The sequence below is a fragment of the Plectropomus leopardus genome, chromosome 3, assembly GCF_008729295.1.
Source record: "Plectropomus leopardus isolate mb chromosome 3, YSFRI_Pleo_2.0, whole genome shotgun sequence".
Taxonomy (NCBI): Eukaryota; Metazoa; Chordata; class Actinopteri; order Perciformes; family Serranidae; genus Plectropomus; species Plectropomus leopardus.
The window spans coordinates 26,599,161-26,612,296 of record NC_056465.1 but is presented as its reverse complement, the minus strand read 5'-3'; the positions used below and the strand labels follow the sequence as shown (position 1 = coordinate 26,612,296).

The window sequence follows — 13,136 nt, the reverse complement described above, 5'->3', positions numbered from 1 at the left end:
TTGACTGGTAGTATTTCTCCTTAATTTAGTTCATGATGGCTTTTTTTTTGCTGTGAACTCAAATAACAGAGTGGATATATCTCAGTTAAATAAAAAAATACCAAAAACTATTCCCGTGATGAAGGAATATCATATTGTCACTGTGCTGTGGAAACAGCAAAACGTTGCATTGGCTCAGAAAAACATCCTTGTTTACAGCTTTGTGACAATGTATTTACTCCTCTTTGGCAAACACCTTATTGCAGACTTACTTAACTTGCTTTGCTGGGGGCCAATTTTGCAAAATGACAGAAGGCCATTGGGCAATTATGACAGCTCGGCATAGGTGAGATGTACACAAGGGCATTTTTTAGGATTTGAGAACATTTGGAACATTTTTTTTTGAAAGCATGCTATATTTTTGATGTTTTTGTTTTTTTTTATTGCACTCTGGCACCTTATTTACATTAATAGTACAAAAAAAGAAATATTAGTGCTAATCAATTATGTCCAGAGGCCCTCAGAGTTTTCGTTTAGGACTATCTAGCAAATATTTTAAAGTTAATAGAGTAATCTGTCTTCTTTTGTTGTGTGTTTGTTTGTTTGTTGTCTGTTTCTTACAGTAGTGTTTACATACTGTTAAGTTTATGTCCCACAGTTTTGAGTGTTCATTTCACATTTTTTAAAACTGTTTTGTCCTCCTGGTGTTTCCCATTACATACCTGCTCCAGAGCTTCACCTTGTAAGCTTTTTTTTTCATTAAACCATTTTGCTGCTGCCTCATTCACTGCGTCTGTGTTTGGGTCCAAACCAGTTTATCGTTACATTCTGACACTGTATTATTGTAACTCATCCCAATCTAGTTTTTATAAGTATAAATAACACTACATTATTAAACACTTAAAATATCCTTAAACTCATTATAACTGCATTATAATGTGTTATAAAGACGAATTGCTTATAAATGATAAACAGGGTATTTAGAGTAAAATTGTACACCTTTATGTAATAAATAGTTTTGCTGCTGCACCCATTTATAATTTTACTGGAACATAAGCTTCTATAAAAACACAAAAAAAGGGGCAGCAGTCTGGCTGAAGGTTGATGTCAGAGCTGATGACTTCATGCTCTCCAACTCTGCAGCATCCAAGAGGCTGTCAAGGACGAAGGCATGGAAGAAGGACAGAAACATGCAGGAAGTTGGAGAATTAAGGAGGAGGAACAGACATGAACCAACCGACTAACAGGTTGCAGACAGGCATCTAATTACTTGGAACATGGTGTCCTCTTAGCACATTTTGTTGACAAATGGAGACAGAGAAACCCATTTACCACTCAGTACGAAAATCGGATAGTGGTTGATGTACCCATTTTTGTTTTAATAATGTTTGCACAATTTATTACTAGGTGGAGGAAGCTCCAACAGCCATAGGCACGGGTGTAGGAGGGGTAAAAAGGGTAGAAAGCCCTCCACCCAGCCTATCCCACCTTCCTTCCTCTCTCCCCCTCCCACCGTAGCTCACTCCCTTCCCCTCACACACACACATACACACTTACTCTCGTTTCTCTCTCGTTCAGTCTCAGGACTCCAGGACCAGGGTCGGTCGGACGGCTCACAGCGGACTCTAGAAGCGAAGATGCGGGCGGTCCGGGCCGTGGGAGTCGGTGTGCTGTGGGCGCTGCTGGCCGCTGTGGTGCCCGGCGGCGTGTCGGAGCTGGTGACGCTGGTGCAGGAGCCGATCAGGTCCGAGTCCTCCCTGCTGAAGCCAAAGGTTATGATCGCCATTGTGGCTCGCAACGCAGCGCACAGCCTGCCACATTACCTGGGCTGCATCGAGAGGCTGGAGTACCCGAAGGAGCGCATCGCGATCTGGTGAGACATGCATGCTGGGAAGTTTGTGACTGACATAACTTTTGTAATAACTTTGATGATATTTTAACGGTTAGTTTGTACAATCCTATGCACAGTTTGTGCATTTTCAGTGTGCAAATGATGCGCAACGGAGCGTGCAGTCATGGAAAGCAGCGTGTGTTAATTATAATAACATATTGTCAGTATCAACTCGCAGACCTGTTGCTGCGTTTTACGATGTAGTTACCTCGCGTGTCTGCCGGCATCCAAATTGCACGCTGTGGGAGAAGATGAAAGAGCGGCTGTGCATGTTGGGTTAGGCTTAACCCTCAATCACGGTTCCCTCCGTCTGATTCAGCGCAAACCTGCGGAAACGGTGGCTTTAAAACAGCAGGTATGAAAGAGGGGCCCTCACCTCAGGTAGGGTCCTGCAGCAGCAGCAGCCTGAGATAAAGTTATCAAAGAGGGACCCTGCAGGTAAGGGGATGAAAGGAGACATTGAGTGGATCTGACAGCAGGGTTGGGGAGGTGCGTGAGCGCTGGGAAGCCATGCGTAAAATGTGTGGTGTGTGCGTCTTTGAGGGGTCTGTACAGCAAAATCATCAGATTTTTGACAAGCTGCAGGTTTATTATCAAAGAGCAGATGCAAAGATTGTGAGAATGAAGACATAACAGTCACAGGCAGCTCTGTTGGTGGATGTTTTTGTTGCGATGCTTTCCCTCCTCAGACTGTCTCCAAGAGACCCTGATGCACCCTGGCTGGCATTTTTTGTGCGCCCCCCCGCTGAATGTCTTGCTGTTGTTTGCAGAGTGACTGTCTGTTCCTAATTCAGAGACCCTCACCCACTGGAGAAACTTTATACAGAAAGGGGGCCCTTCTCTGGAGCAAAGTGGAAGAGCTAACATGGCTTTGTGAGTGGTTTAACTAACAGAGGAAGGGCCCCATCAGTTATGAGTGGCATCTCTCCACCCTGCAGTCAGCGCAGTAAGGAATGAAAAGTCACAGTGTTTAAGTGAAGCAGGTCAGTTCAAGAGTGTTTGCTGTAACAGATGAGTGAAATTTATCATAAGTGAACATAAGTGTAGATTTTGAGAGTGGGACAGGTTACATTTACCACTCAATACTTAGGAAATGGGTATATTTTCAAATCCTGAAATAAGTCTGAGCCCAATTCACATCTGTTACAGAAAAGTGGTCATTTGCAGCTTTAGAAGCTTCAGAAACACAAATAATTTGGATTTAGATGTTGCCTGGTGTAAGTGCATGTATTATAATACGTGCTAATCAATTTGGAAGTGATAGCAGTTTCTTGTGTTTTGGAATTTGTTTGAATAGTTTATGTTTATAACTGGATCACAGATCGGGCCTGTCAGCTATGATCCTTGCATCTTGCATAAGGCAACGAGTGCTACACCTCAAAACCATGAAGTAAAGATAAGAGAAAGAGACAAATTGGTGCACAAAATTCACCAGAATGCAGAAAATTAACTGTTTGATGCTCACAATTTTCTGGCAGAGGACCCCCAAACTCCCACTTCATATGTGTCACCCCCTCCCAATGTTGAAACAAAAACTGCATCTTTGTTAGAGAACAATAAGGACACATAAACACACAAAAACTCCTACTCATCACCTTCTAACACAGGACTCTTTATTCAGCCATTTAATTTTATTTGAGCAGCCACAGCTTAGCACATAATCTTTCCACTTCTGTGGCCCAACTGTCATAAAACATGTTTATGTGAAAGTTTATAATGCATTATGCTTTAAATCCAGTAAGATTATTAGTGAACGCATTTAGCACATAGAGAAGTTTGTGTGTGCATTATGAGGGTCGTCCAAGTCGCCTTTAACTGATGGAAATAAGAACTACTGAATAATTAAGTTTATTTTATTGATATGGATATATAGCAATATACATTTATGCACAAGAACCAGATGCAGTGTGTTTATTGTGTTTGTAGCAAAATGCTAATTTGCAGCACCTGCACGCGGGAGGCTTTTTAAAAGTCAAAATAGTAAAAAGAAAAGACACGCAGAAGTACACACACAAAAATACATACAAAAAAACACACACAAAATATGTCCATATACAGAAATACATCCACACAAAATACTTGTGAGTCATCTGTGCTATTGAGTGTAAGAACAATGTTGTTTCTCTTTTAGCCATGATTTTTATACCTCTATAAAAACATCAAAATTGTGTTGCAGTCAGTTGGTTGACAGTTCCATATGTAATGCCGCAATGTGTGCTGCTAATTTGTTTCTGTGGCATTTGAAGAAAAGAAGTAGTAATAGGAAACAGTTGAAATACTTAAAAACATCTTAAGTATTGGTAGAATGAGGATTTTTCTCATTATAACAAACTTAATTGCTTTTTGTGGCTAAATCGGTTAAGAAAAGGACACATTTTACTCCACATGGCTCACGCAGCTCTGTGCCTCTTTGTTTCTCTTTGCCATTACTCTTTGCCATCATTACTGCCCAGCATGTGGTAGCCAAACCACCCAATGAATGCCAGATTGCAATGTAACTCTCACTAAAACCTTAATTCCACATTGTTGCAGTTTACAGTGTGTTACTGAACTCTAAGTGACAATCAGGACAACTACAGTGTAAAAATGCTACACGAGTAAAACAAATCACATCATATTTGACTTAGTACTTCAAGAAAAAATTATTTTATGGCATTTTTGTCTTTATTTGACTGTGCATAAGCTGGAGGAAATAAAGAGAGGGTGATGACGTGAGATGAGGGTTTCCAGCTGGACTCTAGCCAAAATTCTGCGGTTACATGATACATCTTTACCCGTAAAGCAGCCAGGTTTCTCCACTTTCCTGCCATCAACAGCCTGTCTGTGTACAGCATAGGCAGACTGATGGAAGCTACTGGGGAAACTATCAAGACAAAACAGATAAAACCAACAGCGCCTGGCTGTGAAGCTCCACGCTTTTGCGCCGGTACACAATGTTCCTCCTTATAGCTCCTTTGTGGAGCTTCAGGCTGGAGCAGAGCGGATTGTTTTTCCTCCCCACCATTCATTTCAAACATGCAATCCAAGGGAGACAGAGCAAGGAGGAGTAGAGCAGAAGGATGTAGATGATTAAACATAATGATCAGGGTGGTGATAAAAGAGGAGAGACTTAATTGTGTAGCAGCAGCAGGACCCCAGTCCCCCATTTAACCTCTAGATTGTCCTCCAGTGGGACCAGGCAAGTTTTTGTGGTTTTGCCTCATCTCTGAAAATGTGCATGCGTTTCTGTTGAAACAGAAAGTTTATGGTGATGAACAGCTGGAGGATGTTCGAGAAAATTAAGAAAAGTTAACTAAGTTCTCGCTCTGATCTTGAGCAAATGCAGTACACAATGCACCGCAGGACCTGATTTGTCTTTTTCCATTGAGCCAGGACATTGCAGCTTTTCAGTTCATTGCTTTACAGTAGAAAAGCTTCTGTTTGCATTGCAGTACCAGCATGACACAGACTTTTTTTTAGATTTATTTCACTCAAGGGTGCAGGTTTTGTTTTAACATTTTAGGGAAATTAGCACCCTCATCCTAACTCCTCAAATTAAGCTGCTTTGTCAGTTGATCTTTAAGTCTACATATAATGGCTAAGGTACCCTCCTAAATCTGTTTTGGATGTTGTGGGATGGTGTGTCAATTCAGCCTTGTTATATGCATTGTGTTTTTTTAAAATAACGTACAACATTTTATTTTTATTTTTTATTATTGAGGGAAATAAATGCACATATATTTTATATTGGGGGCAATCTGTCCCCTGCATTCACCCTAAAATCTATCATTTCACTTAATTTGTGATTTCCCAGCTAGTTGAGATGATCCGGACAGTCATTTGTTATCATTTTCATAGAGGATTTGCAATGAGAAAAACAGCATTCTTCTATAAAATAATGAAGTGGAAAGTCTGTGTGTGTGTGTGCAAGTGTTGTTGAAACGACATGACGACAAGTCTGGAGGAGTCTTAAACTGCTTAACAACCCAACCAGATGATAAAATCATGCGTGCTTCCAAAAATTTAGACAAGCTTTGGCCAGTCTGAGGATGTCAGGAGGACCAAAGTTTCCAGTTTGGACCTGTTCACACATCTTAACTGATCACCCAGGTCAGGTCTCCTCACCCTGTTACTTAAGCCCCCTGACTCAAGTTGACAGTCGGATGGTCAGAAGAATCTGCCCTCAGAAGTTTCCCGTCGGCAAGCAGGTGCAGGTCTGAGAGAGAGGTGGCAGAGCGGTGAGAAAGACTCACAGTGCTGCTAAAGAATGAAAGAATGCAGGGAATTAGAGAAAGAGGGGGGATGGTCGGGCGGAGAGAAGGTGGTCAACAATGTGGGGAAATTACCCAGAGGGCATTTAGCAGGTTGGTTAATCCACATTCCCACAGTAGCTTGACCATGAGTGCTCTCCTCTCTCCTTTTGTTCTGTTATTCTGTCCGTTTCTGTCCTACAAGACAGTTGTGAACTGTAAGGTACTACAAACTATTCATGTTGGTCTCAAAACTCTAATAATCTGTCCAGTAAAAGCTCAAGAAACTCCGTCTTCCAGCCAAATGACGGTCAGTGCTTCTGGACTTTGCAAAAGGCCCTAAAAGATTTACGAGTCAGGAAAATTTCAATGTTGTCGCCTCTCCAGGTTGTATAAGGTTTTGGCTTCTACCAGGTTATCTTAGCTTAGCATAAAGACTGGAAACAGCTACTCTGACTCTCTCTGAATGTATAACAATCTGCTTATGAGAACCTCTAGGGATCAAATTCAAGTTTATTGTCATATGCTACATTAAAAAATATAATGGACCTTTTTCACAGTAGAAATTTTGACTTGTAAGAGGGAAAAAACCAAGGTGAAATTGATAACATTAACAATGGCTCAGTTCTGCCATTAAGCTATTCCAGTGAGGCAGCATGCACGATACCAGGGCCCCCTCTAAGTGGAATGCAGCCATCATTGATGTTATTGAAGATACCTGTGCTTTTCATACAATGACGTAGGGCTGGGCGATATGGCCTCAAATCAATATCACGATATATTGAGCAGTTCACCTCGATAACTTTAAATGGACGATAACCCTGCGCCCCCTGTGCAAAAAAAAAGTTTGGCCATAGATGGGGCTGTGGCAGTTACATTCATAGTATGACTCCCCTGGACCTATTTATTGCAATTATTTTGCCACTTTAAAGGACTGTAAAACCACACTGTCTGAAAATAAATGAAGAAAATACAAATTAAGTGCTTTTAGCTGTTAAGATTTATTGAACAGCTGATAAGCACAGATTACTTGAAATGTAAACGATAACTTAAATTTCCTGCAAACACAAAGTATTAAAAATACAATCTCTAATAAACAAATTCTAAATATGGATATTACAAAGAGCTTACTCCAAAATGGCCACATTCAAGTTGTCAAGTAATCAGGTTCTCTATAATGAGAGAAACAAGTTGCATCCCTTGTAAACTAAAAGCAAATGCTTTGGTTATAGGCTGCTGCCTGGTGGTGGAAGCACTTGTTGCTGGTCCTGATCGCTTCTCGCTTTTTTTATGTCTTCGAATTGAATAACGTGGTTGTACTGCAGGTGGTGGAAGAGGTTGGATGTGTTACTGTGACTTGTCGCCACAGTATTTTGGCACAGTTTACATTTCACATTTTTTTGGTCGACATCGTCCTTGCTGAACCCAAAATACTGCCAAACGATTGATGAAGCATTTCTTTTTGGAACAAGCTGCTCACCTTCTCCCTCGACCACATCAACTTCGTCTACTTCAGCCGCCACAGCAGCCGCTGCAACTTTCAAACCGTCCTCCATCTCCTCACCTCTCTTTCCCTGTTTGTTACAGACTGGGTGGGGCGGAGTCACGTCTCCGACGTAGTACAGCGTCTTAAAGGGACATGAGAACATAGCCTACCTACACGTAACCAAAACCAATTTTCATTTTCTTTTTTTTAAACACCGAATATACCGACATGGGCAAAATGACGTCGGTTATCGTCGTAAATTTCGGTATCGATAAATTTTCGGTTTATTGCCCAGGCCTACAATGACGTGTCAAAATGTTTCTAAATGTGCCTGCCAAACTGCAAACCACTTTTTAGGACAACCAAACAACAAAACCGGTTGTGATTTAGTGAATCATTGCTGTGTTTCCAGCTTGTTTTTTAGGCACCAAACGTGGGTGTTTTGTAGTGACCCATTGCTGTTTTTCCTGTTGGGATAGTGAACAAAAGCTATTGTTTTTTTACCAAGACATTGGTGTGTTTCGTGCTGGGATAGCGGCAGGAAAAGTGGTTGTTTTTAACTAAGACTTTGCTACATTTTCAGCGTGGATTGTGGCCCCAAAACTGGGTAATCAAAAAAAATTTCGCATTGCGTTACCCACGCATATATGGTTTCTTATTTATTTTTGGAGCAGTTTGCAACTCATGAAAATTCGCCCCCAGCATCTGTGGTTGTGCTTACATTAGATAGGAGAGGCAGCTAACGGCTAACGTGGTCTGCAGTGAAACAGAAGAGCAAGCTGGATGTAAACATAGACTTCATGCCCTGAATCCATCCATCGCACTGCGTCCATCGCACCTATTGCACCACCCGGCTCTAATTCACATCTTTGCATTTAAGCCCCTAAACTATATATAGATGAGAAAAAAATAAAAGATGGTAAGAATAAGAAGAAATCTGACAACACTGTGAGTTATTTAAAGTGCTTGCTGTTCAATAATTGAACCACCTGGAGTCAGAAACTCATTAAAGTCACTCGCTTGTTTATTTAATCCATCAAAATAACCCAAAGGGTAAAACTATCATGTTGTGGTTTTACAAGTAGTTGAGGTTGCCAGGCAACCAGGGGAGACTCCTGTCTTTGTTCTTTACCATCAAAAAGTCAGAAATGAGAGGAATATTGACCTTTTAATTGAATCTAATGAAATGTTTTTCCCAAAATGTCCCCAATTTTTCACATAAAGAACAAAAACAAACACATGAAGTGAATAACAGTGGAGATGGACTGAAAATATGGAGAAAGGGACATGATGTGTGTGACATGCAGCCCAGGCTATAGAGTTCCTCACGGTCCCTAACAGGCCTCCCAGTGAGTAAGAGGTTAAGTTGAGAATTCAGCAGCTTTTATCTTTTGCCAGCAAACATTTGAGTTTTGCGTGGTGCTCTGAGGAGTTACTGTTTTTAGTAAGCAGCTTCAAAGGAAATCATAGAGGATTTCATAAGCGTGAACTTCATGTTTGTCTTAACGTGTTCACACTGCCTGCTGCTGGTCGCCTGCTGTTTGCTGCCCGCCGGCTGTGTTCACGTGGGAAGTGCTTTCCCAGGTGCTGTGCTGGTTGTCGAGAGGATGATTTGTGGACTGGTCAGAGAAGACCGAGCCATAAAGAGGATGTCAGGGCGCTGACATCATCCACCTTCCCTGCAGGACTGTATGTCATAATGGCATTTTGTGTATATACTCATTTATCAAATTACCACTTATTCCATATTTATGACTTATCATTGAGCTTTATAATGATACACAATGCTGAGATGGGGATAGAGCTGTGGTATAAATTTTCCTCTTGTTAAATTTTAACAACCAATGCGTCTGTTATTATACCACCACCACTATAAATCCCAAAGGTATGATGTGACTCTATATGTGAAGAATTTTCCACAGTTGCCCAAATACATACACACTGAATGCCTCGGTGACAGATGTGCTGTATATACTGTAGCTCCTGTCAGACCCAGAGAGAAGTTTTATGTAATTATATCCTGTATCTACATGTCAGGAGGAGACTGATGTGGAATTATGAAATACTCTGAGCCATTCCCAGATTCACTCAAGCATTTGATAGAAGGATTTGCCCCCATGTGATATGACGTAACATGACATTACTAATATTTAAGTTATTTTGACAAGTGCACTGAGTTACGCAGCAGTAAACAGACCATGTCAAATCGAACTTGAATGCTGAGTAAAGGTCTGTGTGACTTTGATTTATGCTGACTGCAGTGTTTCGCTGTGTAATGGCCTGTTCTTGCCCCCAAGTGCCAAATTTTTCTTTTTAAAAACCCCATTTTGAAGCAGGATATGTCTGTGCCCTAGTGCGACACTTAAATGTTTTATGTTTGTTCTTTTGACCTGTGTTCCCCTCTATTTAACTGCTGGGACGGCTGGCCAGAGTGAAAAATTTTTTTTTTTACCTATTTAAATAATCTCTGATGAAGATAAAACGTTCTGTCCTTTGCTTATGAATGCATTATTTTGTGCAATATTTATTCACAGTATTTGGTTTAACTATGGAAATTGTGGTAGATTTAAGGGATAAATATCACCTCAGCGGAAAGTTTATGAGTTTCTTCACTGGCCATCAAAAAAATAATAGTGCAGGGAATAAATAGCTCATATTCACTTTAAATAGTCTGATACATCTAAAAAAAAACGACAGTATTGAAAAAAGAGACACAGCATCCAAGATGACAAGGTTGCATGTTATCTGTGCATCCCCAGATAGAATTATGCTGAATTTATGCAGCTTTTTTATGCTACCTGGTGGCTTTTAATCTGTAAACTCAGAGATCTCTTATTTTGTTGAAAATAAATCTCATCTAGTCTCATTTGCACAGAGCAGCAACTACACTGATATTGACTTGTGGAGATTTTTGTCTTTTCAGTTTTGCAGTTTTGAGTGAGTGCAGCAGCTGTTACAGGTTTAATGTTTTTCTCTCCTGCTATAATATATTTTGAATCAAAGCATTCATTTCATTTTGAATTTAAGAATATTTATGCACACGTGTACCAAGTATGAGGAATGTGAATAGCCTTTTGGCAGTTAGACTCCATTGTGATGTCATGTATGTAAACATGATTGTGAAGCCATAGTAGAATAGTAAACTCCTCCATGGAGTCTATATGCTGCTGGTGGTAACGAGGTAAAGAGGATGCTGAGGATCTGTATGTGAAGAGGAGCTTTTGATGAGCTCATCCTGGGCTCTGGAGCTGATGACTAGAGGTGAAAGACGAGGTCGGAATGATTTTGCCTAAAATGACAGCTGACAGCAGGAGAGAGGAGAGTAGATTTAATGTTTGACAGTAGAAACGTGATTAACTGATAGAGATCGTGACAAAATTTGAATGGTTAACTGGAAGAGCTAATGGCCATAATGAGGTGGTTGGAAGCGCCGAAGGAACGAGAGAGAAAGAGAGTCAAGAAAGTCTTGAACTTGGACTGAGCTTAATTTACATGCAACTCTTAGAATTAACTATAGAAAATATACATCTGTCTGTCATGTGTCTATTCAAAACATTAATAGACGTGCGCACGTAAGTTTGAGCACGCAAAAGAATTTCCCTTTTTTATGGGCTGTGCCTCGCAGACTGTCTGTGGACGCCGTCGATGGCTTGATCAGTTTTTATTACTGAGCAAGTCTATTGTTCCATATTTTCATTCCCCCTGACTGACAGATATGAAAGCTGAAAAAATGCAAAGAATCAAAGAGGCTTATGAGGTTATCATTTTTGTGATGTTGGATCGTCAGAGTTTCCTCATGCCAGGTGTGTTACCTCAGGCTCCATTCCTCTGTGGGAACACACCAGCGAAGCACAGATTGTTCCCGGTTTTGTCGTGCAGAGAGTTTGGCCATTTAAGGGAGCCGTTTATCCAACTGTATGGAATATATTATCTGAATGGGATAGGCTATTGTGTGTTATCTGATTCTGGCAATATGGGCATTTGTGAGCCATTACCAACATATGCTTTTGATGTGTGTCAATACGAATTAGATCACTACTGGCACTCTGCAGTAAAATGAGTGTGTTTGATTATCTTCATTGTTCTGGTGTAGGTATGGATATGCATGTGCAAGCATGTATGTCCCTTTGCACATATGCCTGAGTGTGTTTGGATGCTATAACACACATAATCGGTGTGTGTTTCTGCTCTGATCTTCTGGCTCAGCCCCCGTTTTTCCATTCAGTTTCCCAGTTACCTCACAAGGCCTGCAGTGAGCCAGAACCTCCACATGTAGACTAACAGGCTGCAGTCATCCCCGACCTCCCAATATCACCTGAGGAGTCTGCAGTCTCATCTAATCCATGGGAAACTAAAAAAGTCTTTTAACATCTGCGCAGGTATTTGGCACCACCTCCAGAACCGCAAGCTGATATTTCCTAGATAAGCAGCTCGTAGTGACACAAAATGCACTCAAGCAGAAGAGGATGCTCGTCTCTTCTTTGTGCACTGGAGCACAATATGCTTTGAAAAACAGATGTCATACAGACCTTATGCAAACTTAGAAATCCACCCATATCCTCACCATTTTGGAACATTTTACAAAACATGTGACATCAAAGCCAAGTCAAAACATCTTAACTAAGTCTACATACCCTTTGTGACTTCATCTTTCTGCTGTGGGGACTTCTTTCCTATTACCATGACTTCCTCTGGCGATGAATAATGCCCCCGGCCAGTACCACTCTAATATGTAGCCATATTTGCTTTGCAACAACACCCAATCTGTTTTCCACCACCTGGGCCGCCGTATTCTCGTGTGTTACTCTCAATAACAGCTCCACCTTATTGCTGGTCTGAGCAAAGAAATCTGGTTTCTGTAAAAAATGAAAGCAGAGTAGACAGTTTGCTTCTTGTTCACATCCCCAGTGTTTGTGAACGGTCATGTGACATGCGTTTTCAGGCGTTAGGATGGACATTATTACTAAAGTGGTGCTAAATCGCTCGTGTGTATGGAGATTATTTAATCTTAAATTAAATAAAAAAGTGTGGATGTGGTCTCTGGTGTCTTCAGATAAAACAGTAAGAACACATCTGGCAGCACCTCTCAGCCGTGAGAAAGTCAGCCATCGTTTTTCCTGAATGATGCAACTACATCTGGAGTATGTTCCATCCATATGGAGCATACTAGTGTCACTTTGGACAGTAAAATTTCTCTACTGAAACCTAAGAATGCCAACTTTTAACTGTTTTTCAAAATGAGGTAAATAACTACAATGAAATAAGGAACAAATGGGTCGACAGATTATCGGCCTGGCCAGTTACTGGGGCCGATATTTGGCATAAAATTAATAAATTAAAAAGTGCAAAGAAAGTGTCAGCGTGGGAGGAACTTTGACTTCGTAAAACCGCAGGGAGCTATTTTTATTTATTCATTTTTTAATTTTCACTTGACTTTATAAAAAAAGTTGCCGGGAACTTGCTGTATATGATGTTAAAGGTTTCAGTTTTGATTAAAAATTTGCATAAGGCATTTAAACACAGTTTTGTGTTGGAGTTAGTTATATTCCAA

General features: G+C 40.7%; 1 protein-coding gene across 1 annotated transcript in view; it reads left to right on the top strand.

Moving 5' to 3' along the window:
* The window catches only part of colgalt2b (collagen beta(1-O)galactosyltransferase 2b), a 35,900-nt gene that overhangs the window by 4,062 nt on the left and 18,702 nt on the right, over nt 1-13,136 (top strand). The window contains 1 exon segment of the mRNA XM_042483995.1: nt 1,558-1,852. Within this exon segment, the coding sequence (XP_042339929.1) occupies nt 1,617-1,852 (236 nt within the window). The 5' untranslated portion in view covers nt 1,558-1,616.